Source organism: Eumetopias jubatus, unplaced genomic scaffold (assembly GCF_037043125.1).
Source record: "Eumetopias jubatus isolate StellerSeaLion01/CBP00866 unplaced genomic scaffold, mEumJub1_p1.0 scaffold_7, whole genome shotgun sequence".
Classification (NCBI taxonomy): Eukaryota; Metazoa; Chordata; class Mammalia; order Carnivora; family Otariidae; genus Eumetopias; species Eumetopias jubatus.
In genome coordinates this window covers 34892528-34919903 of record NW_028274813.1, presented here as the reverse complement: position 1 = coordinate 34919903, position 27376 = coordinate 34892528, and the positions used below count along the sequence as shown (strand labels likewise).

General features: G+C 38.4%; 1 protein-coding gene and 1 long non-coding RNA gene across 9 annotated transcripts in view; both read left to right on the top strand.

Annotated features, from left to right (window-relative positions):
- Positions 1-16017, top strand: part of FUT8 (fucosyltransferase 8) — a 332067-nt gene extending 316050 nt beyond the window's left edge. For all 8 annotated transcript variants that reach the window (XM_028117728.2, XM_028117600.2, XM_028117899.2 and 5 more), the window contains 3 exons: positions 30-206; positions 6045-6195; positions 15012-16017. In XM_028117728.2, the coding sequence (XP_027973529.1) occupies positions 30-206; positions 6045-6195; positions 15012-15329 (646 nt within the window). In that variant the 3' untranslated portion in view covers positions 15330-16017. The remainder of the gene's footprint in view (positions 1-29; positions 207-6044; positions 6196-15011) is intronic.
- A 2508-nt stretch (positions 16018-18525) lies between these two features.
- On the top strand, positions 18526-27370 carry LOC114208305 (uncharacterized). Its single transcript, XR_003609008.2, has 3 exons — positions 18526-24099; positions 26769-26894; positions 27158-27370. It is a non-coding gene; the product is annotated as an uncharacterized LOC114208305 (long non-coding RNA).
- Positions 27371-27376: the final 6 nt, after the last annotated feature.

Sequence of the window (27376 nt, the reverse complement as noted above, 5' to 3'; positions counted from 1 at the left end):
GCAGAATCTTTCTCCTTCTGCCCTCCCAGAGTCCATGTCAGACGCACAGACAAAGTGGGAACAGAAGCAGCCTTCCATCCCATTGAGGAATACATGGTACACGTTGAAGAACATTTTCAGCTTCTTGCTCGAAGAATGCAAGTGGATAAAAGAAGAGTATATTTGGCCACGGACGACCCTTCTTTATTAAAGGAGGCAAAAACAAAGTGAGTTAGATGAGACTGGGATTCTTTTCAGTTGAAAGAATCCTTAATTCCCATGACTTGTGATTCTTGTTATAATATTACTACTGATTATTAGCAGTTTTTTAATTCAAACAACTGTGTACTTGTGTGACTGTTAATATAATCAAAGCATATTTGAGGTGCCAGCAAGGTGTATGTTTCATTCTGAAGTCTCTTCTCTTGGTGTGTAGGCTGCTGCCATCCTGCTGTGTACTCACATGACCTCTTTGTGTGTTTGGAAGAGAGAGAGCAAGCTTTCTGTTGTCTCTTCTTGTAAGGGCATTAATTCCGTCATGAGCACGCCATTCTCATACCCTAATTTAATCCTCATCATCTCCCAAAGGCCCCATCTCCAAATACCATCACATTGGGGGTCACAGCTCAAACATAGGAATTCTAGGGGGACACACACATTCAGTCCACAACACTAACCGACTGCTAGAAATAAAACACACCAGGGGCTTACCTTTTTGCTTTCACTATCTTTACTAGCAATTATGGGCAACTGAAACATATGTAAAATATAAGTTTTCATCTCATAAAAAATTTCTGGAACTTGGAAATTTTATTAAAGGAAAGTAAAGAATCAGAAGACAAGTTTCATAAGTGGAACAATAAGAACTTCTAGTGTGTATTGAACAGTAACCATCATTTATGGAACATGCCTATATTTCAGGCACCATGGTAGGTGCTGGGAATTCCATGATACGCAAGATACTCTGCTTTCAAGGAATTCCTAATCTAGTGGGAGGACAATATGAGTAGTGCTGCTGTAGAGTTAATGTAGGATGTTCAGAAAATACATAAAGCACACTGATCCTAATTGGGAATTTATCACAGGATCTAGGTGAACCTAGAATTGGCCTTTATTTACTATTAACAAATAAAGGATGTATTAAATGTGTGAAAGTAGGAAATGAAGGAGAAGAATCTGTAGTCTCAGTTCTGCTCAGACACCATTTACTCCAGAAATCATGCCTGAATCCCTAAGTCTCCCTCCTCTGTGCATTCCCCTGACTCAGTGTTTAGCACTTGCTTACCTCTGTCTTCCTCACTGGATTATATAAGCACATTAGACCCAGTACCTAGCTCTAGTAAGTGCCCAGTAATTATTGAATTATGTTTATTTCAATCCCGTCGGTTTGGAAACATTTCATTAGCTGTTATTTAAGCTATTTGACTATTTTATTTATTTATTTCTTCGTCCATTTTTTATGTCACAAATAGGAGTTGGGAAGAAAAACATATTTAAAGTGAAGACTGTATTGTGGGTGTTTATCCAAATCATTGGATAATAATTTAAATCCTATTTCTCCCTCCTAAGAATCCAAATTAACCTGATATAAATTGCGTTGTTTTTTTTTTAAGTCTCCCTCTATCAAATACTCTCTTTCTCACACTGTCACTCTCTCACACACACACACACACAAAGGACCATGAAATTCATCAGCCAAGCATAAGCCAAGTTATATGCTTATAGTTAGGGATTAAATGAACATTTGGGCACAAAACACAATACGAAATCTTCACAGATACTTTTCCAGTTTGATATCCAGACCGATTAGAAACAAAGTAGAAATAGTTCACCATGCTCCTTCATTTTAAAATACCTCACTAAATTTGTAGCTTGGTTGAAAAAATAATAAAATATTAATTTTATCTACTCTTTTACTTGTTCTTGAAGCATCACAAGCTTTTTCCTGTCTTTCTTATTTCCCTGATTAGCAAAATAATTCATGCTCATTAAAAGATATGGAAGTTGGTAAGTATACAGGCAAGGAAAATATGTTACCCACAGTCCTATTACTCAGTGGCAACAATTACTTAAATGTTGACTTATTCCCTTTAGTCGTTTATATAGTTACCCATTTTAGTAGTTGATCATATTGTATATAATAATTTGAATTCTTTTTTACTTAATACAGCAATGGATCCATTTTCTCAGGTCCCTAAAAGTTTAATCATCATAAATGTCCCTTTTAATGACTGTGTATCTCCTGTATCGATGTGCAGTTGCTTGCTTGCTCATTCGCCTAATATTGTACAGTTAGGTTATTTCCAGTTTTTTACTCTTATAAATAATGCTATGATGTATTCTTAAAATTGTCCACATTATTTCCTTAAGCTAGATTTTTGGACTTGGAAATATTAGATAAAAGGATATGAACATCTCACAACTTTGATCCATAATGCAGCATGGTATTTTTACAACAAGCAACCCTTCTAGTACAGTTGGCAGCAGGAAATAGTACAGTTTGAATTTCCTTTTTGTGGTCAGCAGCTAGTAACTCCTCTCCCCATGGTAGTCCAGGAGGCAGGGTTTTTTTTTCATATTCTGTAATAAACATAGCAGCAACATTTTATGCACTTTTTTCCCCTTCTCTGGAAATCCTTTAATTTTAATTTTCTGAGTCATTTTTTAAAGATTTATTTATTTATTTTAGAGAGAGAGAGAGAGAGAGAGAGAAAGCACAAGCAGGAGGGGCAGAGGGAGAGGAAGAAAGAATCTCAAGCAGGCTCTGCACTCACAACACTGAGATCATGACCTGAGCCAAAATCAAGAGTTGGATGCTTAACCGACTGCACATCCAGGCGCCCCAATTTTATGAGTCATTTTGAAAATTTTCTCAGGAACTTAAATGCTGTTTCTCTCCTTCATTATTTTACTTAGATGTTTTTCTACTCTGAATCAACTCTGCTTTAGACCTGTCAGGATTAATTTTGATACCTAAGCAAACCATAAAACCTCTGCCTTTTTTTAGGAGACCAAAAACATGAGTTAATCTCTCATCAAGGTGTATAGCATCCAGGGTGATTATGAGACTTCTGTGCTTCAAGAGGGTGAAGAGCTGAAGAATTAAATGATGCATAGAATTCACACAGTCAGGGGAGAATCCATTTTCTGGGTAGCTTATCTTTTGTAAAAGCAGTCAAGATTAACTTTATATATGTGATTTCTGTGTGAAAATGAGCAGTTAATGCTTTACTGCTTGGTATTACACCTCAGGTTTCTCTCAGTTAAGACTGAGTTTGTCCGTGAGATTTTGGCACCTGTATCCCACTGGCTGTGGCAGCCATTGCTAACGTGGAGATATCTCTCTTAGGTAATTCACTGTTAGAGTGTTTAAATCACAGAATCATTGGCAAAGAAATAAAAACTGTTAAAGTTGTCAATCCAATATTGTAGTCTGAGACGTGGAGATTGGGAACAGGGGTGAAACAGGAGAAGAAACAAGTCTTTAAAAATCTCCCAGAATAAATATTTACCTATTTAGTGTGCTCTTTATCAAAAATGCTGGATGAGCCCTTCTAAAATTAGTTTCGTTTAAGTGAATAGAGGCAAGAAAAATGTGTTTAAAAGTTTTTATAAAGGGTTTGGTTGCCTTGTGAAATGAAGACTCAGCAATAAAAGGTGGTGATTTTTTTCACTATTTTATTGAAATGTAATATGCTAGACACAGTCACAGGACACCAGAAATACAAAGAGAAATAGAATATAATATGTGGCTCCTTATTTCAAGGAGTATCCAACTTGTTACATACATGTAACAAGTTATTGAAGTACAGTTAGATGAATGTACTGTAGGAGTTGTATACCAGGACCAGTAAAATCATGAAGGAGAGTATCTCCCTTAGTCTGGAGGAAGATTTCAGAAGAGAAAATGTGTTCTTAGTTTATAACTTTAAGTTAGTCCTTTGTGAGTGATGTAAAAATAAATTTTTATAAGGTAGAAGAAGAAGAAAAAAAAATTTTTTTTATCGTGGCTAAGCTCTACAGTAAAAGTAATGCCTCTGCTGATGTACTTGTGGTCAGAAGACAAGAAAGAAGCATGTTTGTGTAGAAATTTCCATGCTTTTTATTGGAGATGCAAAATCTCCCTTTTCCATTATTTACATTGTTTCTGTTTGTTTTTTCCAAACTCCATATCCTTCATCAAGCAGTCTCAGATAAGGCCTGAGGAACTTAGGTATTCTTTGGCTTGATTCCAGGGAAGGGTCTTTAAGTTAGGAAGGGCATTAATGTTAGTGTCACATCTCAGTAAAAGGATCACTCTTTTCTTTTCAATGGGCACCCAAACCATGCTGACAGGGTTAGTCTATTCGAGAATAAAATCTGTACTGGTGTGTTTTAATGATTCCCTCAGTCCTCTATCCTCCATCCTTTTCATATTTATTTGTTGCTGTTTCTGCCCCATGCCTGGGTATGCAGCTTCACAAGAATCACATTAAAAGTCTTTTTGGTTGTTTTCTTTATAAAACAAATGTGACATTTCCTTTGTCTCCCTGATTTGGGGCTGAGGAGGGCAAAATGTCAAAAATAATGAGACCAAATGGATCGGAACACTGATTACCAGTCTGAAACAGTGCTCAGAGACTTGGCTATTAGAGGCAACGAGAAAAAGCTCCTTGGTAGCTGTGAAATGAAGAGACTCTGAAGCAGCTTTTAGGGGATTAGGAAAAAGTCCCAGACATAGGTAGCACTCACTTATTCATGTATTTACTCACACAGCATTGTGTGGGGTACTAGGTGCTGTGAAGCAAAGAAAAATAAAAGTCTAGTCCCAACCTTTGGGGAATACTGTGTGGGAGACAGACATGTAAATGGACTTCTGATGGTTCAGGATTTACAAATAGGAACTATTGCCCTCTCAACAAATATTTATCGATCCTTTATTCCAGATTCTCTTCTAGGTACTAAGAATAATACAGTGAACAAAGCAGATGAAATGCCTCTTTATAAAGAGCTTACATTCCACTTAGGGATGATGAAGGCGGGGGATGGATACAGGCAGTAAATAACAGTGAAATGTCCAATGATAATAAAAGTCATGAAGTTAATCAGGTAAAAAAAAATAGAAATTGCTGAAGTCCTCATTAATAAGGCTATATATATTTCAGCAGAGATCTAAAGGAAGTAAGGAATAAAACCAAGTGGATATCTGCAGAAGAATGTTTAACAATCACAGCTAATATTTATTGAGCATTTACTACATGTCAGGTGCTCTTCTAAGCACTTTACATTGCTTAATGTATTGAATTCCCACAGAATTATATAAAGCAGGTACAAGTATTATCCCATTTTGATGTAACTCCCTAAGTTTGCAACTTAATTCTGAAGATCTACCTCATGCCTGAGAAAATTTATTCGCTCTGTACTAGAGTATAATTAAACCTCTTAATTCACAATAGAATCATTTGAACATATGGTAGACTTTCTAAAGATACCTGTTTTAATATTATTAAACACATCCTATCTCAAGGCTATCAAAATGTTACTTGATGGACATCTATAAGGAATTTACTTTCATAAATTTATTAGACTGGTTTTTCATTTCTCTTGTTGGATAAGACGGTGCTTCGAGGATGGGGGTTAGGAGAGACGGGTCTGAATTATCACAAATTCTAAGTTAAAAACTTAAATGAAATTTAACCATGATATTTATATTCTAAATGACAAGTTCAGTGACCAAATGGGAAAGCAGCTTGAGAAACCTCTTAGAGGTCACTCATTACAAAGAAAATAAGGAACCTTCAACTCTTATGAATTGAGAAGGGACATTTTGATGCATGTATGTGTATATTATGTGACATGCCAAAAACATGTAACATACCGGGCATTCCAGAATGTTTTCTACCCCATGATGGATTCAAAGATGCTTCATCAACTATTAAATGCCATAAAGCTCCCCTTACTGTTAGAAAGAGGAACTTTGGTCAAAGGAGCAGGTCTACCTCCTGCTGGTAAGATACTACCTCCCGATAGAATACTGTGATTTCAGTGACTATGTACAAATTTATTTCTTTTTTTTTTTTTTACAGGTACCCCACTTACGAATTTATTAGTGATAACTCTATCTCTTGGTCTGCTGGGCTACACAATCGATACACAGAAAATTCACTTCGGGGTGTGATCCTGGATATACACTTTCTCTCCCAGGCAGACTTCCTAGTGTGTACTTTTTCATCCCAGGTAAGTGATAGTAGGGCATGTTTAAATGGCCAATATTTTTTTGGTCATATTGAGTTCAGGAAGTTCTTGGTTGTTTTGTGTATGTATGTACGTGTGTTTAATGTTATCATGACTCAGGTGCAATTTTCCTGATATTTGGGAGTGATCTCTTTTGTGAAAGAATGAGAAGATTCCATACCCTCCCCTCCCAAAAAAATAGGTGTTCAAGTATTTAGTTGCTTACAAGCAATTGTTGACTACATCTCCACTGAAGCCAGCTATTGGAGTTGTTTAAAGTCCTGGCATGTTCACAGCATTTAACCAAAATAGCAAGTAAGTAAGCTTACTTAATACTTTCTGATTTTGCAGGGGTGCCTGGGTGGGTCAGTCAGTTAAGCTTCCAACTCTTGGTTTTGACTCAGGTCATGATCTCAGGGTCATGAGATCAAGCCCCAAGTAGGGTTCCATGCTCAGTGCATGATCTACTCAGGATTCTCTCTCCCTCCCCCTCTGCCCCTCCTCCTGCTGGTGTGCACTCGCTCGCTCTCTCTCAAATAAATAAATAAAATCTTTTTTTCAAAATATACTTTCTGATTTTGTATAGTCAGGATGCAACCAGAATCCATCCACTTCTACACATTGATGCACTGATACTGAGAGGCTTAAATGACAAGCATTGTGTCTCACTCAATTGCTTTATAGGAAATGAAGTGTAAGTGTAATTCTTTTTCAAGTCCTATTACATTTCTACCAAGCAAGAGACTGTACATTAAATTTAAGCAATACCATATTACAATCGTTCTTTGAGTTTAATTGTTGCAGATAATTATATGTTATGGGCTTGGTGTTTTTGTTTTTATGAGTGGTCCAATCAGCCTTGTATACACAGTGGAATACCAGCATAGAAATATTTATTGTTGGTTTTATCCTGCTCTCATTTATGTGCATATTATGGGTTAGTTCATTCAACAAGCTGTTAAATGACTGTGCTCAGAATTATATTAGGTGTGGAGAGGATTTCTAGGGTGATTGAAGCTACAACAGATCTTACCCTGGTCCAGAATCTAGTGAGCAAAATACTCACATGAAGTAACTGGAGAGTAATTACCAAGAAATATAGATCATGTAAGATAAATCTTTGCCTAAAAGCTTAGAAGAAGCAGAGAAAAGAAAATGTGAGAAGGAAGGCCATACCATTTTCATGGGAATATACTTCAGAGAGTATAAAGAAATGGACAGTTTTTTTATTTTGTGACAATGCACATTGTCACAATGGGGTGGTGATATGATTATTGGAAAGATACCTACCCCAGCAAAGGCTACGAGTTTCTTCAATATGAAATAAGAATACCACTTTCTACCCAGAGCAGAAGTCACATAGCAATAGTCCTAGTCAGAACAGAAAACTTCCTTGGCCTTCAAGTTCCCATGACGGCATCCACTGCTGACATTTTTTTCCTAACGGGGATAAGGATCCTGCATTGAGAAGCTCCCTTTTCTAGTCTCTTGGTGGGTGGATGGGAGGAGTTATAACTACTTGGTCTCTCTCAGATGTTATTGAGAATCTGGTTATATGCCCGCCTGATCAACAGGTGCAAATGACTAGTAACAACCTCTACACATTTTTGAATGCTTATTGTTTGAATGATGAAGCGAGTCATTTTCCCAGATATACCACCTCCTCTGTAGGCCTAGATTTTAGGCCTGTCTAAAGTTTATTCCTACAGGAATAAACAGTCCAGGGTTGCTCAGCCTAGGCACTTTTAGCATTATAGGCAGGTACTTTGTTGTGAGGTACTGTCCTGTGCCTTGTAGGGTACTCAGCAGCATCCCTGGCCAGTAGCATACTACCTCAAGTTGGGACAACTGAAAATGTCTTCAGAATTGCCAAATACCCCACAGCAGTGGGGAGGACAAAATCGCCTTTGTTTAGAATCACTGCTATAGTCATAAAGCTTGAAAATTAAATAAATATATACATGTCTGAACACTTAGCAGCCTTACCTGTGGGCAGACAGTGAGACAGGCATGTGCTCTATTTTGCTTTCCTTCTTCCAGCCCTCCTTAATAATACCATTAGGCTCATTCCAGAAAGAAAATCCTTTTATTTTTTTTTTCTTTTCCAGGATGTGCTATAGAATTTTTGATTCTTATAACCTCAAGACTCTAATTTTGACCCAGAAATCAGGACCTCTATTATTTTATGATAGTAGAAATCTGTCCAAGCTTGAGGGGCATATTGTCCATACTACTTTGTTCTATTTTATGCATAATATCAACCTCAGGGTGTTCTCCAGACCTCAGGTTCAGAGAAATCATTCACATGAAGAAAGAGTGGTGCTGAAAGAACTTTTTGTCTCCAAAGGAATGAGATTTGTGCTTGTATATTATATTGTTCCTAAAAACTCTTGATAAGTTAGACAAAGTTCATCCAAAATAACTTTTGTTCATTTGAACCAAAGCAAAACTCAAACCAATATCTTATATCCCAAAATAAACTTGAATACCTCAAAAAATTTTATGTGAGGGTTCAGAATAAAAGTTTAAGAGTAAAAATACCTTATATGTATATATTGAGTAGCAGTTTGCTAAATGTATCACTGCCATTATCACAAACCTTTCTTGATGACTATCAGCTGTAGCATTTGAAATTGTGGAATAATTCCACATTCACTGATAAATCTTTGGGCTTACTTGTATTCCAGCATTTTTTGCAAATATTTCTAGAAAAAAATGGGTTTAGTACAGTTCAATATTTTTGCACTATGAATGAAATTGGTTGCTTGATTGTAGAGGTTCTCTTGCCATAAACCAAAATTGGAACTGTTTGAAATTGTCCCAGAAATGTCTCATCATCATCACCAGTGGAGTGTGAGAAAAAGTCACTGATAGCATAAAAATGCCAAGCCATTGACTCCTAGGCAGAGAACAAGAATGAGGCAACATGGACTTTAGAATCAGACTGGGTTTAAATCTCACTTTGATCACTTAGTATCTGGGTGGCATTTGAACAAATTACTTAGCCTATCACTGACCTTTTTTTCCCCAGCCTGTAAAACAGTAGTAGCACCTACTGCATAGAGTTTTTGTGATGATTAAAAGTTATATGTAGGGTTGCCTGGGTGGCTCAGTCGTTAAGTGTCTGCCTTCGGCTCAGTTCATGATCCCAGGGTCCTGGGATCGAGCCCCACATTGGGCTCCCTGCTCGGCAGAAAGCCTGTCTCTCCCTCTCCCACTCCCCCTGCATGTGTTCCCTCTCTCACTGTGTTTTTCTCTGTCAAATAAATAAATAAAATCTTAAAAAAAAAAAGTTACATATAGGAGCGCCTGGGTGGCTCAGTCGGTTAAGCATCTGCCTTCGGCTCAAGTCATGATCTCAGGGTCCTGGGGTCTAGTCCCGCATTGCGCTCCCTGCTCAGTGGGAGTCTGCTTCTCCCTCTGCCCCTCCCCACCACTTGTGCTCTCTCTCTCTGTCAAATAAATTAAAAAAAAAATCTTTAAAAAAATATAAAGCACTGAGAATAGTACTTAGCAATATATTAAATACAATGTCTGCTGTTGTTATTTATATAGGGAAAAGTATAGGAGTACCTTTGTGTGTTAGACTCTACAGTATTTATTTTAGCAACCTTTTTTCACATGGCCCCATTTCAGACCACACACTCTCATGTTTTAGGAGGAGCATGAAACATGCTGTTCAAGGACTCTGTTACTCCTGCCTGTGGTCATGGGTAATGCTTAGGTTCTGCTGAATAATCATGTACATTGTACAGGTATAACAATTCTTTGTTAAGAGTAGCCAGAGAGCGCCTGGGTGGCTCAGTCAGTTAAGCATCTGACTCTTGATTTCTGCTCAGGTCATGATCTCAGGATCATGAGATCAAGCCCTGTGTTGGGCTTGGAGCACAGCAGGAAGTCTGCTTGAGAGTCTTTCTCTCCCTCTCCCTCTGCCCCTCCCCAGCTCACACTTTCTCATGCTCTCTCCCTCACTCTAAAATAAATAGATAAATCTTAAAAAAAAAAGAAGAGTAGCCAGTAAATTCGACATTTCAATTTCTCTGTGCCAACGTACCTCAACTCTTTTATTTAGCTTATTGAAAGAGAACATCACCATATAATATAAATTTTCAGAAACAAAAGCTCTTCATTCCCAAAGGGTGAATGATAAGTAACAGTATTTGCTTTAACAAATGCAAGTTAAATTGTGTATGTGTTGACTTTAGGGAAATTAATCTGCAGAACATTCTTACATATGCCATAGGCATGCTGGGAAATGGGAGAGGACTAAAGTGTTACATCCAGAAGGATGACAAAAGAATAAAACATTGAGAACCAAATCTCAGCCCAGAATAAAACATGGACAACCAACTCTGAAACTTTCCTCAATGATAATATCATATTCCAAGAGATTATTAGAAAGTGACAAAGAGGTTAATATCTTCTTCATAATGCTTTGACAGCCCTGCAGTTTTGTGTCCTGTGTCCAATCCTTTGAGGACTATTACACTATAAGACAATAGTGAGAAAGAGTTTATCTGTTGACCATGAGCTATTGTAGGCAATACTGGAAGAATGAAATGCTATGCAAGACTTGATTAATGTTTGAGAAACTGCAGGCACAAATATCATGGCACCTTAATCAGGATTCCTCATCACATTTTGGACCCATCCCCCTCAGTCTCAGGACTTCTAATCTTTCTTGGTTTTATATCTATAAGTGAGATCTGGGAATTCTCTCTCCTTAAAGGACAAGTTCTTTTAAGCCAATAATATGACTTCACTCTCTAATTTTGTTACTATTGTTGCTCTTAGTTTTCTGAATCCCTTCATCAGAGCTGTTTCTCAAAGTCAAGTTTGTCCTAAAAGCCTCATAATTTGAAGAGAACAATCCTCAGGATTTAATCTGAAAATGAGAGGCAATACTAACATTTTCCAAGAACATCATGTAAGTTTTGAAAGCTATGCAATCACATTCCAAACTATTCTACCAAGTACTCTTACTGGAAGTTGCCTATACCCAAAGGATCTACTTTGTCACTTATTTTCCTATTTAATAAAACCATCTTAAATATGAAACAGAAATTATAGTTGGTGAAATAGCAGTGGTTATTCAGTTGTACTTAGTTGTAAATAGGCAAAATATCAGAAAGGTTTTTTTAAAAAAATACTACTTATCCGGTTTTGGAATCAGTTTTTATTACTCTGGAATCTGATTTACAGAAATTGTTGTAGATGCTCACTTTAAGGGCTTTGGGTAATCAGCATTTTTAAAGGAGCAATCAACATTGTTCAGTAGTTTTAACCATTAAAATAACAATAGGACCAAATTACTTTTTTTTTTCCCTTGTGACACTTTCCTTTTTCACACTTAATACAACACTCTCATGGTACTCTTTGTTGTCTAGTTCCAAATCTACACACAATACACCTGGCCTCCTTACCTCTGAATCAGATTTTGGAAAGCTCAAAGGGAAAAATCATCTACTACATTCATTTTATTCTAGACAGATGACTCTGGATAGGAATTTCCATTGAGGTAAGGCCCATGAAACAATAGTAGATACTGTTCTCTCATTGAATAGCAGAACAAAGTAGTTTACAGGAAAAGTGCATACATTTCTCAGCATCACCCAGGGAGACAAGAACTTACTTCCAACTTCTCACACTAGGAGATCCTCCTGGCCCCATCTATTTTGACAGAAAAACAAGATTCCATCTGCTCTGAGAAGGCTTTGGAGGCTCATATAAACTCAGTTGGTTGCTTCTCAGGGATAAAATTCAGGTTAATGGAACTTCCTCTCCTTTTTAATTTTTTTTTTATACAGTTGCATCTGTATTTTATCCTTTGGCAACATTTTTGCTCTTACTCATTACTGTGTGCTTAGTGGTGTTCTAAATGATACACTGACATGAAATATATGAAATAAAACCTACTACATATAGCCAGCCACTGCTTTCAAACCAAAGGGTTTGCCTCTCTCAATCATGCTACCTGTCCAGTATCAAACTTAGTATTGATATCAGCTGAAAGCCTTCCTTTACCTGCCACACAGTTTGGATTGGTAAAGCCCAGAGAGGAAGCCTAAGGTAATTAAATGCAAACATTAACACTGTAGTCATCTTTCTAGCCCTTTGCAGTAAATTGCCCCATGGTAAATACAGAGAAATCTTTTTAACTACTAAGAATGTTATACGTGGATCTTAGGGATTAAATATCAGTCATGGACCTGCATTTCCACTGCTAGGCTGGTATTATGCATAAAGCAGTATTCATTCAACAGGTACTCCTGAGCACCTACTATGTGACGGGCACAGTACCAAGTCCTTATTCTAAAGAATGATAGTTTAGTGTATAGTAGAGAGCCAGAAAGTATTCTCATTGTATCTCTATCATTTACTAGCTCCTTCCCCTACCCCCACTTTTTTTTTTTTTGAAATTCACTTAATCTTTCTGGGGCTTATTTCTTCAGCTGTAAAATATGGATAATAACGGCACCCACCTCATAGGGTTACCATTATTATGAGAAAGATAAAGGGCCTTATATCAGCCCACCTCAGTGTCTGAAATTTCTACCATTCGTTTTTCTTTGGCTTAAGAAAATACATATGTTATCCACAGGCTAACACTTTATGGATACCAAAATATAAACTGATTATTAGGATTATCCTCCAAAAGAAAGTAGATCCCTAAGGGTGTGGGACTTAAGGCAATGTTTTTATGAGGGTGAGACATTAATAGTGGAGAGGAGGAAATACATCAGAGCTCATTGCCGCAGTGTGGTCATTCCAAGGGCAATGCAAGTTCCTGCATTCCTGGCTAGAGATAATTGAAGAGTGGGTGAAGGGGCCCTGAAGAAGAAGAAGAAGAAAAAAAAAAAAAACCTGTCAAGTTTGCCCAAGGCTTGCCTTGGCCTTATGTTTGTTCTTTCTGGTGTTAACAATCCAAATATGGAGACCAGGATCTACAAGAGAAAATGTGCTTAGGAGTTAACAAGCATACACAAACTGCCTAGGTTCAAAACCGGAATCTACCACTTAATAATAGTGTAACCTTGGGCAAATTCCTTAACTGACCTTTGACATCTGTAAAATGAGCATGATAGAATTTTATGGGGCTACTTAGAGGATTAAATTCAGAAATACCTAAAAACAATGTCTGACAGCAAAAACTCCAAAAATACTAGCCTCTATCATTGTCACTATACTTTGCTATTATTGGAGCTGCTTTGTTTTAATTGTTTAGTTTCTTCCTCTCCAGAGTCTCCACTTGATTTTGCTTGTCCCGTGTGGGCCTTCAGCTGACTTTGGAGTTCCTGTTCCAAAACTTTTTGACCCTCATTTTGTTACAATCTCAGTATTCTACCAGTGATCTCAATCGTACCATGACATCCCCACATCCCCAGTGTAAAATTAGTTTGTTGATGGAGTAGCAAAGTTGCAAGCAAAGTCATTGTCTTGGTTCTATGACTAGTTGAAATACTAGTACTACAATTTGGGCCGATCACTTACTCTCCTCAGATTTTAGTCCATATTTGCAAAATTTAAAATATTTTCTAAACTTAGTTTCATTTGCAAATTACATATAGCATTTGAAAAGCACCCCTGCAGTTCCTGAAATTCAGATTCTTTAAGAAGTTAAGGTGATGCTTAACCTAATCAGATTTCATTTGCTCATAATAGTTAAGGATGAGTGGCTCCATTTAGTTTTTGATCTCATAAATACCAGAGTTTTAAAGGACTACTTTGCTCCACTGAACAGGTTAACAATTACTGTTAGTAGTATCATTTTAAATAAATGCAAAAGTATTGGCATAGTGACAATAAAGCTTCATTAACTAAGACAACTACAACTGAGATTTGGGAAAATTTGACTTGAGTTCTCTGTTCACAATGATTTATAATGGAAGAATTTTCTAAGTAAGATGGTAGTGTTCTCTCTTCTGTCTTCACCTATTCTTAGAAAAGTTCCTGAAACCCATTTGCTCTATAAAGAATGTGAATGTTATACCCCCATGAAAGTAGTTATAGTTTAACTTTATCACCAAGCAGCAGGCTCAGTGTACAAAGTTCATATTGTGGAATTTCAGCGGCCATCCAGTGGGCATACTAGGTATTCTTTGGACAGAGGAATCTTTTAAGTAACCTTAAATGCATCAGGTAGATGCATCTTCACCAAAGCCTAGGCCATCTTATTTTAGTTCTAGAATGCTAATATCTACTCAGGGCTCTTAAAACTCTTTAGAACAGAAATGACAGATATGTTTTAGCTCACCTGCCAATGCTAGTTGACTGTCAATTATTACATGAATTTCTATTGAGAAGAGTTCTGAGATCAAGTCCAACCTAGCAAAAAAGAGTATGTGATTGACTGAGACTGAATGGAGGGGAAGGGAGTAGCAGCATTTTTGTAAAGTATTTATAATCCTAATGCTCAACCTTAAATTCCTCAAGGGCACAAACGATGTCTTACTCATTTTTCTTTCACCAGTCCCCAACACAAGGTATACTGTGTGACTCTTAATAAAACTGTTCATTAAAATTAACTGATTCATATTCTTAAACTACTTTGCATTATATAGATATATTTTTTTCTTCTAGAGACTTTAGTTGTAGTAATCTTTTATGTTTAAAAAAAAGATACAATTGTGCACAAAGATGAAGAATGACTTGTACCATATCTGAGAGCAAATGGACTGAAAACCTGTGACTAGAATCTGCTGCTTCTCATCTTCTCAGTCCTTGTCCTGGTCTAGTCCTAGTCTGTTTGCCCAAGGGCCTTCAGATTGCGATGAAGGAGATTTTATGTATACTAACATTTTTTTTCATTCTTTCCCAAGGTCTGTCGAGTTGCTTACGAAATCATGCAAACACTTCATCCTGATGCTTCTGCAAACTTCCATTCTTTGGATGACATCTACTATTTTGGGGGCCAAAATGCCCACAACCAGATTGCCATTTACCCTCACCAACCTCGAACTGCAGATGAAATCCCCATGGAACCTGGAGATATCATTGGTGTGGCTGGAAATCATTGGGATGGCTATTCTAAAGGTGTCAACAGGAAACTGGGAAGGACGGGCCTATATCCCTCCTACAAAGTCCAAGAGAAGATAGAAACGGTCAAGTACCCCACATATCCTGAGGCTGAGAAATAAAACTTCGATGGAAGAGAAGGACAACTAAACTCAGTTCAAATCATTTGAGCCAAACAGTAGATGAAGGCCCTGACCTTACAACACATGGTGAAATGAGTAGACAACTTTAAGCACCAGGAGCAACTGGAAATGACGATGCTTCACTGGTGGAATTACTCTTCAATGAGGGCTACAACGCCCTTAAACTCATGCACAGTCCAGTAATGTGCTCACATATAACATACAAACAGGTTGTTTTCTACTGTGCCCCTTCTTTAAAGATTATGTCCCCATGAACAAACACTGCCACATTGTATAATTTAAGTGACACAGACATTTTGTGTGAGACTTCAAACATGGTGCCTATATCTGAGAGACCTTCGTGACCTAATGAGAAGACCCGAATAGCTCCCTACTATGGGGAGGTTGATTCTTAGCCAGTGGTGCTATTGTAACCACTGAATTCACTCCAATCAGCAGATTCAGAATGAGAATGGATGTTTTTGTCTGGATTTTTTTTTTTTTAAGTAATTGCATCAGTTCATCCACTTCATCATTAATAAGTGAAGGATACATCAGAAAATAAAATATTCACACTCCATTAGGAACTTTTGTAAAACAGTGTCATGAACGGATCTTTAGTACTCAATGTTTCTGGACGTTCTCTTTGATAACAAAAAATAAATTTTAAAAGGAGGAATTTTGTAAAGTTTCTAGAATTTTCCATCATTGGATGATGTGGTGGTCAGCTTTATAGTAGAAAAACTATGATAAAAAGAGGAGTTTTCTAGTTTTTCTGCTTAATTTTTTTGTTTGTTTCTGATTGAGTGACTACTCAATTCTTAGGTCAAAGAGTCATTAGTCCATTTTAACAGTCATTAGTCCATTTTAACACTGAAAACTGAATTTAGTTGATACACATTACAGAGTTGCGAAGATCTCTGAGCGCTTTTATTTTCTTATTTTGGGCATTGTTTATTTTTTTAATTGAATTAAATAATCACACTTGTCCCAGAGGAACTGTCACCTCCATTTCCAAAACAAACAATTTCAGGCTTGTTGGTAACCTTTCTTATTGCCGCCATTGTCACTTTTTGTGAGTTGAGTCCTGTTGTTTTTCCCAGGAACCAGTATGTGTCTTTTCTTATCATGTCCTGTTTTTGAGAGCACCAGGAACCTTTGGAGTTGAGAAGCTGGCTCTGTTTCTCAAGTACGTATCTCACAGTTTGTAGAATTTGCTGAATAAAGGAGAGTGGAACCAGTGTGAGATCCAGGATGGACTTGGGATTATCTCTTCCAAATACTTCTTTTAGTAATTCCATGAGAGAATCACTTCAGAAGATAAGACTTTGATGCCCTCTATGCTTTCTCTCTGAACATCACTTTTCTCCTTATAGAAACATTTCCTACTTTCAGTAGCCTGCCTCCTTCAGATGCATGGCAAGAATATTTCATAGCAGGTGTTCTACATTCTGAAAGAAGAATTTGATCCATTAAGAACCAGTAGCAGGCCTGGTGTTGAATATCAGGAATGCCAAACAGAAAAGCTGTCTTTCACGTCCTCACTAAATGAAAATACCTATATGTAAAATCTCCCCACCAAACTTCCCTAAATTCTTTCTACCTGTCATGTCAAGTCTCCCAAAGAGCAAAAACTAATTACCTATAGTGTCAGCAAGCAACTTTCAGTTTAGTTTTAGTACAAATAAAAGTCATTTGACATAAAAATCTCCCACTGAGCAGAGGTACTTTTGAAGATGAGTTATTTTCTTTTTTCCTTTTTTTTTTTTTTAAGTAGGCTCCATGCCCAATGTGGAGCTTAAATTCACAACCCTGAGATTAAGGGTCACAGGCTCTACTGACTGAGCCAGACAGGTGCCCCTGAATATGAGTTACTTCCTAATTCCCATCTCACTTGTCATCAGAACATCAGTAAACATGGGTTACTAATGATAGTATATCTTCCTCTGCTGGTAATTTCTCTGCTGAGATTTCCTGTTTTTATTCATTACAAGCATTTTACTTTCTCTAGAGAACATAGCTATAACTACTTTAAAATTCTTTTCTGCTAAATCTAATATCTCAATCATCTCAGAGTTGGTCTCCTCTGTTGGTCTTTTCTCCAGAGAAGGAGTCATATTTTTCAGGTTCTTCAAACGCTGAGTAATTTTAGATTGTTTTGCAACTGAATGTTGCAAATGTTTGTGTTGTGGATTCTGTTATATTCCTCTGAACAGAGTCCTGATTTTTTGGCATTTTAACTTCACTGGACTCAAACTGTCGATTGTGTTTTGGGCCACAGCTCAAATCTCAATTCAGTTCTTTTATCTTTAGATGGAGTTTGCCCCGCACTTTTGTGGTTCAGGGGCCCGCCAGAGATTTGCATAGAGTTTGTATATAGAATTTGAGTTTCTCTTTTCTTTGGTTCTTTTCTTCTGAGATTTTCCCCCTCACTTTCTAGCAGCTATGGTTGCCCTGATTCTGTGGTTTCCTCTGATTCTTCAACTGCAGTTTTCAGTCAGCTAAAAGCCATAAAAATGGGAACTCACCTTGTGCCATTTCCTTCTTCTAAGTTTCAACCTGTCTCCAGAGTTTGCCTGCTTTTTTTGTTCATTCTCCAATGCCTTTGGGTAGTTTTTTTGTATTTTGTCAGGTTTATAGTTGTTCTCCATTGGAAGATCTGTTCAGTAGGTGCTTAAACTCCACCATACCAGAAGTGAAACTCTGAGGCAGAGACTTAAAATGAAAAAGCAAGGTGTGGGAGGAAGGAACAGAGTCTTTTTTTTTAAATTTTTTTATTGTTATGTTAATCACCATACATTACATCATTAGTTTTTGATGTAGTGGTCCATGTTTCATTGTTTGTGCATAACACCCAGTGCTCCACGCAGAATGTGCCCTCTTTAATACCCATTACCAGGCTAACCCATCCCCCCACCCTCCTCCCCTCTAGAACCCTCAGTTTGTTTTTCAGAGTCCATCGTCTCTCATGGTTCATCTCCCCCTCCGACTTATTCCCCTTCATTCTTCCCCTCCTGCTATCTTCTTCTTTTTCTTTTTTCTTAACATATGTTGCATTATTTGTTTCAGAAGTACAGATCTGTGATTCAACAGTCTTGCACAATTCACAGCGCTCACCATAGCACATACCCTACCCAATGTCTATCACCCAGCCACCCCATCCCTCCCACCCCCCACCACTCCAGTAACACTCAGTTTGTTTCCTGAGGTTAAGAATTCCTCATATCAGTGAGGTCATATGATACATGTCTTTCTCTGATTGACTTATTTCACTCAGCATAACACCATCCAGTTCCATCCACGTGGAACAGAGTCTTATGACAGCCTGATTAGGCTCTAACCTTAATAGCTAAGCAGCCAGTAGCTTCAGGCAGTAAGGAAGATGAAGAACTAACCAAATTATTAAACCTGCAGGTGTGAAGGGCTAATGAATACTGCTTACCACATCTTCCTGAAAAGCTTTTCTGAGCCACTTTTTTGCAAATCATGTAAATGACGTTGATTCCTCTTTTACAAACTGCCTTGTGGGGAGGGCTGGCATTTCCTCCCCACTGGTGTACTTTCTCCATGAGGACATGGTACTTAAAAACTGCATGATTTTGAATTGAGTGACCAGTGCTGGATTAGGAAGGTTTGGGTTTTTTTCCTTATTGTAAGACCCATTTCCGAAGGAGCCTTACTTAGAACCAAATTACTAGCCTGGGCTGATTGAATGCAGGCACCTAAATTCTGCATATTAATGACTAAGGGGTTATAAAAGGTCTAACCAAGGTTCTCCTGGTCCTACCACTGAAGTCTGAGTTGGTACTGAGCTGGCATTTTGTGCCTGGTGTGAAAGGGCTTCCAGCCCTAATCCAGGGTTTCTTGGTGTCCCAAGTCAGGGACAGACCAGTTGCTTCCCTCTCTCGAGCTTTAGTTTTGCCTATTATATAGAGCCCAGCCTATCTCCTGAGTTTCCTCTTAAATCAGGAACATGAACTGAGCTTCTGAGAGGGTTGTGTTAAAAGAGAAAAAGCACATTTAAAAACAATCTCATGAAATATTGGTGTATTTAGTTCTGAGGGATTACAATTACCGAATATTCAAAAAGCAGGAAAAGTATTAGTCTAAATGGTGCACTAGAAAAATCTCTGCCTCAGTAAGAAATCTCTCTTAGTTGAGGGGCAACAGACAACTAAGCCATAAGTTTGATCATAGCCAACTGCCTGATACTTCATTTGTGCTCCCAGGAAGGCTGTGCAATAGCCAGGATTGATCGACCTATATAGGACTGATGTGTGGCTTGGGAATTGATAAATTTGGGGACTTGGTTATGACACCCAAATATATGCCAGATACAGACCCTAGGGAATTTTTAAGTGCAGTGTCCCCAGGGAAGTACAAAGGAGAGTTTGCCTCTGTTCTTACTGGTTCCTGGCAGCATTCTCCCTTATGGAAACACGGAGGAGCTAGTCCAGGATCCTTGGCAGGGCAGAGGGAAGCCTTGGTAAATTCTTGGCTTCAGCTGTCCTTGATATTATGTGTGTTTGATCCTTGCCTTTGACAGTGGATTCATTTTTGGTTCTTCATGCGAGGCAGAATTTCTGACTCTGGGTACCTGCTCAGCTATTCAGCCTTGACATCACCAGTCCAGTTCAGTTGCCACCTGCTTTCTCCTTATCCTTAAATTAGACAATCTTGATTTTGTTTCCTACTACCTTTACAGAGAATGATCTCATGTGTTTCTCTTGTTACTGTTCCATTCCCTATGCAGTTCCTATCCTAATTACTAATGCTATAGTTTTGTCATTGACATCTCCAAGATATGGAGGGAATATAAAAGGAACTAAATATTCCCCTGGACAGTTTTAGGTAAGATATTCCTGGACCTGAGGTATAATGAAACTATGATACTGTATATTTGTGTCTATTTAAGCTAAAGATTTCAAATCTTTTCATAAATCAGTGTTACTACACTGAAGCGGAGCACGGCCAGGACAGCCTTTGTGTAACACTATGTCCATCTGGACAGAGCCTGCACTTTTTTAAAAAAGCAATATATTGAAGACCGTGACCATAATTATTTGGTGTTTGGGAAGAGAGCCAGGAAGAGAGTTCCAAGCTTCTGCTGACCTCCTGTCATCTGTAAGTGTTCTCTGTGACCTCTCCTCTAGCATCAGTATCCCACAGAGGCTCTTATTCCCTAACTGCCTGTGTGGGTAGAGAAAAGGCCATTAACAAAGGAAAAAGCAATATGTTTGTTCATAACCAGCTGCATATGGGAGCGTCTGTGGAGGTTGGGAATGTGCAGTGCTTTGTATAGAAAGCACAGATAGTTTAGACTGTGGGTGTGGTCAGCAGCCGGAGGAATGCTGGGACTTTGAGTTTCTGACTCATCTTAACTTCCCTACTGGATTGCAGCCCCTGAGAATTTCTGGCCCAACAAAACAAATGGCGCAAAGGCAAAAGTTATGTTTTATTTCTTTGTCATAGTGCCTACAAGCAGGTGATGTACATGTATCTCAGATCCTCCAGGGGAAAGAGCAACAGTACTGTTGGCCCTTGAATGGTGTAGGTTCACTTATATGTGGGCTTTTTTTTTTTTTTTGATAAATACAGTATAATACTGTAAACGTAGTTTCTCTTCATTATGATTTTCTTAATAGCATCTTTTCTCCAGCTTACTTTACTGTAAGAATACAGTATATAATACATACAACATACAAAATATGTGTTAGTCATTGTTTATGTTATTGGTAAGGCCCCTGGTCAAGTAGGCTATTAGTAGTTAAATTCAGGGGGAGTCAAAAGTTATATATGGATTTTCAACTGCATGGCGGGGTCGGGGGGGGGCACTGCCCCAACTCCCACATTGTTCAGGGGTCAGCTGTACTCACTGAAGATCACTGAACTGGAATTCAGAACACCTAGCCTTGTGATTTTGACTCTGCTATTAGATGTGAACAGGTCAAATAGTTTTTCAGTGCTCCATTTTCTTCATTTTTGGAATGAATTGCTTGGTTCTAAAAGTGTTTATTGTCTGGTTGGGTTCCACATGTCTAAAGAAGATAGCTACTACTCAGTCTCAGCTGATTATTGTCCCAAGGACAGAATATGGCCAGATCTTTGTTTTTCAAGACCAGCAAAATCTTATTTGTTATGTACCATCTTCAAATTTTTAAATATTAACAGCTAATTCAAAAAATACATAAAACACTAAGGGGAGCAAATAACACATCTGTAGCTACTTTTGGCCCATGGTCCATTAGTTTACAATCTCTAGATCTAAAAGGTTCTTTCCTAACTTCAAGATTTATCTCTGGAAAGGATTGGTAATATGGGTAACAGCCATATAATGCTTTCAGGTTCAGTTGCCACACATGTCCCAATTCTTTGGAAATACCTGCTTGTTTGGCTCTTATCCTGGGCTCAGAAGTAACTTAGTATGCTGAAGGACAGCTGTGCTGTGATAGCTCATTCTCTGGGCCCCGCTCAGACTTGGCCTTAAGGATCCAAAGTTGGCTCCATTTCAACTGCCTTGACCACCAATCTTGACTGCCTGTGACTCAAGAGGCACAAACTGAGGTGCCACCTTAGGGAGTTCCTGTTATTTTTCTCCATTATACCCAAATATTAAGATACCAGAGTATGCTTCAAGTCTCTGGTCCTCAGTGTAGAGAGAGATAACAGGGCCCTTGGTAGTCTTTAAGGAGACATGGTGAACTAGGAGATAATGGATTGAAGATGAGCTGATATTTCTGTTTCTAAAAATGAGAAGATAGATTACCAACATATAGATGGGTACATTTGACAAGTCATGAATGAGGTTTTGGGCTAGATTATTAAAAAGGTAACAGTGGTAACTATGCAAGAACCAGACATACCAGACTAATCTTATTTCTTGTTTTCATACAGCTTTACAGTAACAAGAATGACCGTAACAGTTAGCACTTAGCACTTTCTATGTACCTGGGGTTTTTCTAAGTACTTTACTGGGTTGACATAATCACCATCATCATAAGGTAGGTACTATCATTACCTTTTCTTTATTGACTTGGAAACTGAAGCACAGAAGTCTTAAGTAAATTGCCCATGATGATAAAGTTAGAGGGCAGTAGAGCCAAGATTCAAATGTAGACGGTATGGCTTTTAACCACTCCAAGGAATACTGTGTCTGTGCACACTGCTATACTGGTATTTCAGCACAGCATCAGTCATTTTACTGTAGGGCAGATAGAACAACTGAGGCTGCATGGCATAAGCAGTTGTATTAAGAACTAGCTGTATTTATTCAGAAGGTTTTATTAACTCAAGTCTCTGCTAGTTTGCCATAGAGCTCTATCCTGACTTGTTCACACAGTTTAGTAATCCTTCGAAAAAGGACATTGATGGGAACAATATGATGTAGTAGTTAGAAATCTGAGTCCTCTTGTCAGTCTGCTTGGGTTCAAATCCTGGGTCTTCTACCTATTGGCACTGTGATCCTGAGCAAGTAACTTAACCTTTCTATACCTTCTTTTACCTATCAACTAAATGAAAATAATAAGAGTAACTACTCCATAAGGCTTTTATGAGGATTAGATAAGTTAACATGAAAATCTCTCAGCTCAGTTCCTGGTATAAAGTTCAACAAATTGAGCTATCATCACTATTCTTAATTCCTTGTTGTCCAATTTCTTTTAGTGACTAAAAGCTGAGATAATAGCAAATTATACTATTTGAGAGAATCAGGATCCCTAAAAGTTGCTTAAAAATTGAAAGGGTAAATCTAGCGTATTGTCAGGGCTAAGAATCACTGTATTAGTTAATAAATACTAGAGTGTTTGACATCTGCACAGCTTACAAGTGTAGTTTATTCTTAGATCCAAAGGCCGGTTGTGCCTCAGTTCAGGCCACGGGAGGTGTAACTAAAGACCTAGAGAACTTAGTTGCCTGTAAACTCAGTATTGCCATTAGTGTGCTGTGACTTCCCCTCCTACCTTACCCTACCCCTCGCAAACAGAAGTCTCCTGACAAGAAAGGTACTGAACTCTTGAATTTCACCTTGAATCCTGTGCTTGGTTCATGATAGCCAGTTCAGGTATTGGTGCGCCTGCCGTGGGAAGAAGTAAATAGGGTTGTTTTATGTGCCTGCAGTGTGCAGAAGCAGCAGCGATGAGAGTAAGCTTAACCCAACACATGAAAGAACTTCCTAATAAATTATGTTGTTGAGAATAACACAAGCTAATTTAGGTGGCAGCTTCCTGTTCTTGCAGGGATGTCCAAGCAGAACGGGATGCCCAAGGGAACCTCAAGCATCTAACCGGGGTTAGATAACCTACAAGTTCCACCCAAGCCCTAAATTTCTAAAAAGGTCATGGATTTGTGGTTATGCTGTAGAGACTGAAATTCCAGTAAGGTCATAAGTGGTGCCAACCTGAAGCCGCCTGGACTAGAAGCCTGGACAGCTTGATCTGATAGCAAGAGAAACCAAGGCCTGTTTGCTAGGCTAGGTGACTACGTCTTTTCCTAGACATCAGTTATAACTGAGTAACTTAATTTCTTACTTAAGGTAACAGGCTTTGTGAACCTCTGTTTAAGTCTGAAGACTCCTCTTTTGTCTTCTTTCCCACCTTTGTTCCTGGTAAAGTTTCTTTCATGGAATCACAGCTTTTTTCCTATCTAAACTAAGGGAAGAGACAAAGGCCAAGAGAACTGAGGAGTCAGGGTCTTTGGAGGGCAAGCCTTGGGATGACATCCCTCTCTGGACAAGATCTGACTTTTCCTTCCCACTCAAGAAATCGAAACAAGTGTGAGTCCCTTCTGATCTATTTCATTATTTTTAAGTAATATCCGTAGACACAAAATTGTTTGTAAACATACCTCACAATTAATCCCTGCATACTGGGGGTTCTCCTTGCCAAGAATGAGAACATCTGATATGGGTTAAGTTAAAGCCCAAGAGGTTTGAAATCAGTTAGCTCTAGTTTCTAGTTTTGGGTTCACATCCGTTGAGTATCAACAGGTTTAGTCTGAGGTAGTGTTCTTTCAAGAAATTCTTATTGACAATTCAGACAGCCAGAATTCCCTAAGTCAGTAATTGGCACGCTATAGCCCACTGCCTTTTTTTTGTTGTTGAGTTTTATTGGAACCCAGGCACACCCATTTCATTTACACACGGTCTGCGGCTGCCTTCAGGCTACAACAGCGAAGCTGAGTAGTTGTAAAAAAAGATGGACTGTTATAGCCCAAAAGGCCTAAAATATTTACAGTCTGGCCTTTTACAGAAAATGTACTGACCCTTGCTATAAGTAATCCTACCTTCTAGATTCAAATGGATAACCCCAAGGGGCTAAACATCCCAAAATACTGCTTGAATCGTCAAAGAAAACTTCAGTTGTAGTGTGTTAGGGCCTCCACTAATCTATGTGGTGCCTTTGTGCAAACTGGGGAAAGGTGTTCCTTTAGGCAATTATTATAATATGCTTATTTTTATAAGAAAACTCTTACTGCCATCTGTCAGAAAATTACTTCCTAAATATAATCTACAGTGTCTACAATATGAATTACACTCCCCTGTAAACCTGCATGCAGCCGCCTCGGTATAGTCATGCGATCTGGTGGAAAGAACACTCTGTTTGGAGTGGCTTCTACTTGCAGCTCTGAAACGAAGCTGCTTGAGTCTTGGGCAAGCCATGTAATCTGTCTAGGCCTCGGTTTTCTTACCATTAGCATGGAGGGAGCCCATAGTAGCTGTTGTAAGAAATTAAATAAGATGATAGACATGAGATTGCTTTGTAAAGGCTTACAGCTCTGTAAAATCCATCGCCAGTCATGTTTTGGGCAGCTGCTATAGTTAGTTCATTTACAGTGTAATTGGAAAGTTGGACACATATGAACTGCACTGGAAAGTTACAATCTAACATAAAAAGTTATGTAGAGGGGGCGCCTGGGTGGCTCAGTGGGTTAAGCCTCTGCCTTCAGCTCAGGTCATGATCCTGGGGTCCTGGGATCGAACCTCACATCGGGCTCCCTGTTCGACGGGGAGTCTGCTTCTCCCTACCCCTCTACTTGCCACTCTCCCTGCTTGTGCTATCTCTCTCTGTCAAATAAATAAAATATATTTTTTAAAGTTATGTATATTTAAACTAATTATCCTTTTTTAATTATTATGTTAATCACCGTACATCACATCATTAGTTTTTTTGATGTAGTGTTCCATGATTCATTGTTTGCATATAACACCCAGTGTTCCGTGCAGTACGTGCCCTCTTTAATACCCATCACCAGGCTAACCCATCCCCCCACCCCCTCCCCTCTAGAACCCTCAGTTTGTTTCTCAGAGTCCATAGTCTCTCATGGTTCATCTCCCCCTCTGATTTCCCCTTTAGCTAAGGGACTTCTTCCACCTTCAGCTCTCCCCACCCTGAAGACGGGGTATGAAATACTGGTTCACATTTACTGACCTCCTACTATATGCCAGACATTGTATTAAGCTCTTAACATGCTTTATTTCGCATGTGTAATCCACATCAGCCGTGTGAGGTAGGCATTATTATCCCCATCTTTACAGATAAGGAAAAATAATAACTGGCCTCTATTTATTTATTTACTATGTTCCAGACACTATTCTAAGTGCTTTACATATTTTAACTCATTTCATCTTCACAATGCCCTTTGAGACATGTGTGGTTATTATTTCTACTTTTCACATGAGAAAATTTATTCAGAGATTAAATCAGTGCTTTCCAAACTTTTTCACATCATGGCACACAGAAAATTCTAATTTTTTTGGCATTCTGGGATAAATTTAAGGGTTTTAGAGGGCTAGGCAAAAAATTCAGTACATCTGTATTGGTAATTGGAGTATCTGAGAGAATTCAGCGTAAGATCAGGAAAGGTACATGTGATGTAGTCAGCTCAGACTCCTCTCCAGCAATGGGTACTAGCTGTAAAGAATGCAATAAAATAACAGTTATGATAGTCAAGAAATCTCACAAAGTGCCATACAAATAGTGTTCAAGTGTAACTTCTGTTACAAAATGTTGAATAGTTACAAAAATTGCTTTAAATACTTTATCATAAAAATAAAGTTCACAACCAACAGTATTTTGTGGAGCACCTGTAAGCCATCTGTGCTTGGCAAGTTCTGAAATAAATTAGTTGCAAGGCAAATAGCTAATAGGTGGTTGAGTAGAATCAAGACTTGAATCCAGGGCTGTCTGACTGGTAAGTCTGTTCTTCAAGCCTCTATACAGTCTTGCCCCTCTGCAGTGAAAAGCCAGACTATGTGAGCCAGGCTCCATTTATCCTTAGAGTATTTGATCACTTGAGGTTTGATCATCCAGACTCACTATAAGGTAAATTTGTGGTCAGCCATGGTCTTCAGTTAACCTTGTTCCCCTCCTCCATTGTCCCAATAATTTTAGAACTAGTATTCCATAATTCTTTCTATTCACTCTCTACCCATATCCATAACAGGAAATAGAAAAGCAGGTGAGACAAGTGAAGATTCTGTGAGTTGAAAGGCAGTAAACGTCCCCTGTGCTCTGGAGATACCTGCCTGGACTCACTCTCCTGTCTCTGCTTGCCTGCATCCACTGGGAGGTGAGTCCTAGCAGAGCATCCCTTCCCCGCTCAGCCTGCTGTGCTCACATAGAGAAATGAGGGTATAATAGATGGCTACTTAAGCTATCAATTACCCAGCCCCTAAATGCAGGAGATTATATATATATATATAATACATATATATATATATATAGAGAGAGAGAGAGAGAGAGAGAGATACATTATTTTAATATGAAGCTTGATATTGCATGTATATTTTACTTGAAGCCTCTTTGCATTTGAATTTCACATTCCATCTTCAGGGTGGGGAGAGCTGAAGATAGAAGACGCAGACGGTATTTTATTCCTGGCTTTGTCTGGCATGCCAAATGACCGGTGTGTAGGCTGTGATATGTGCCTGGACATCTGGGGCAAGGTTAGTGACCCATTAAGGTGTGCTGAGCTCCGATTAGACAGAAGTTGGAGCTAGCAGAGCTGTCAACACTCACTTTCTTTTTGATTAAGTTTCTGCCTCTTAACCC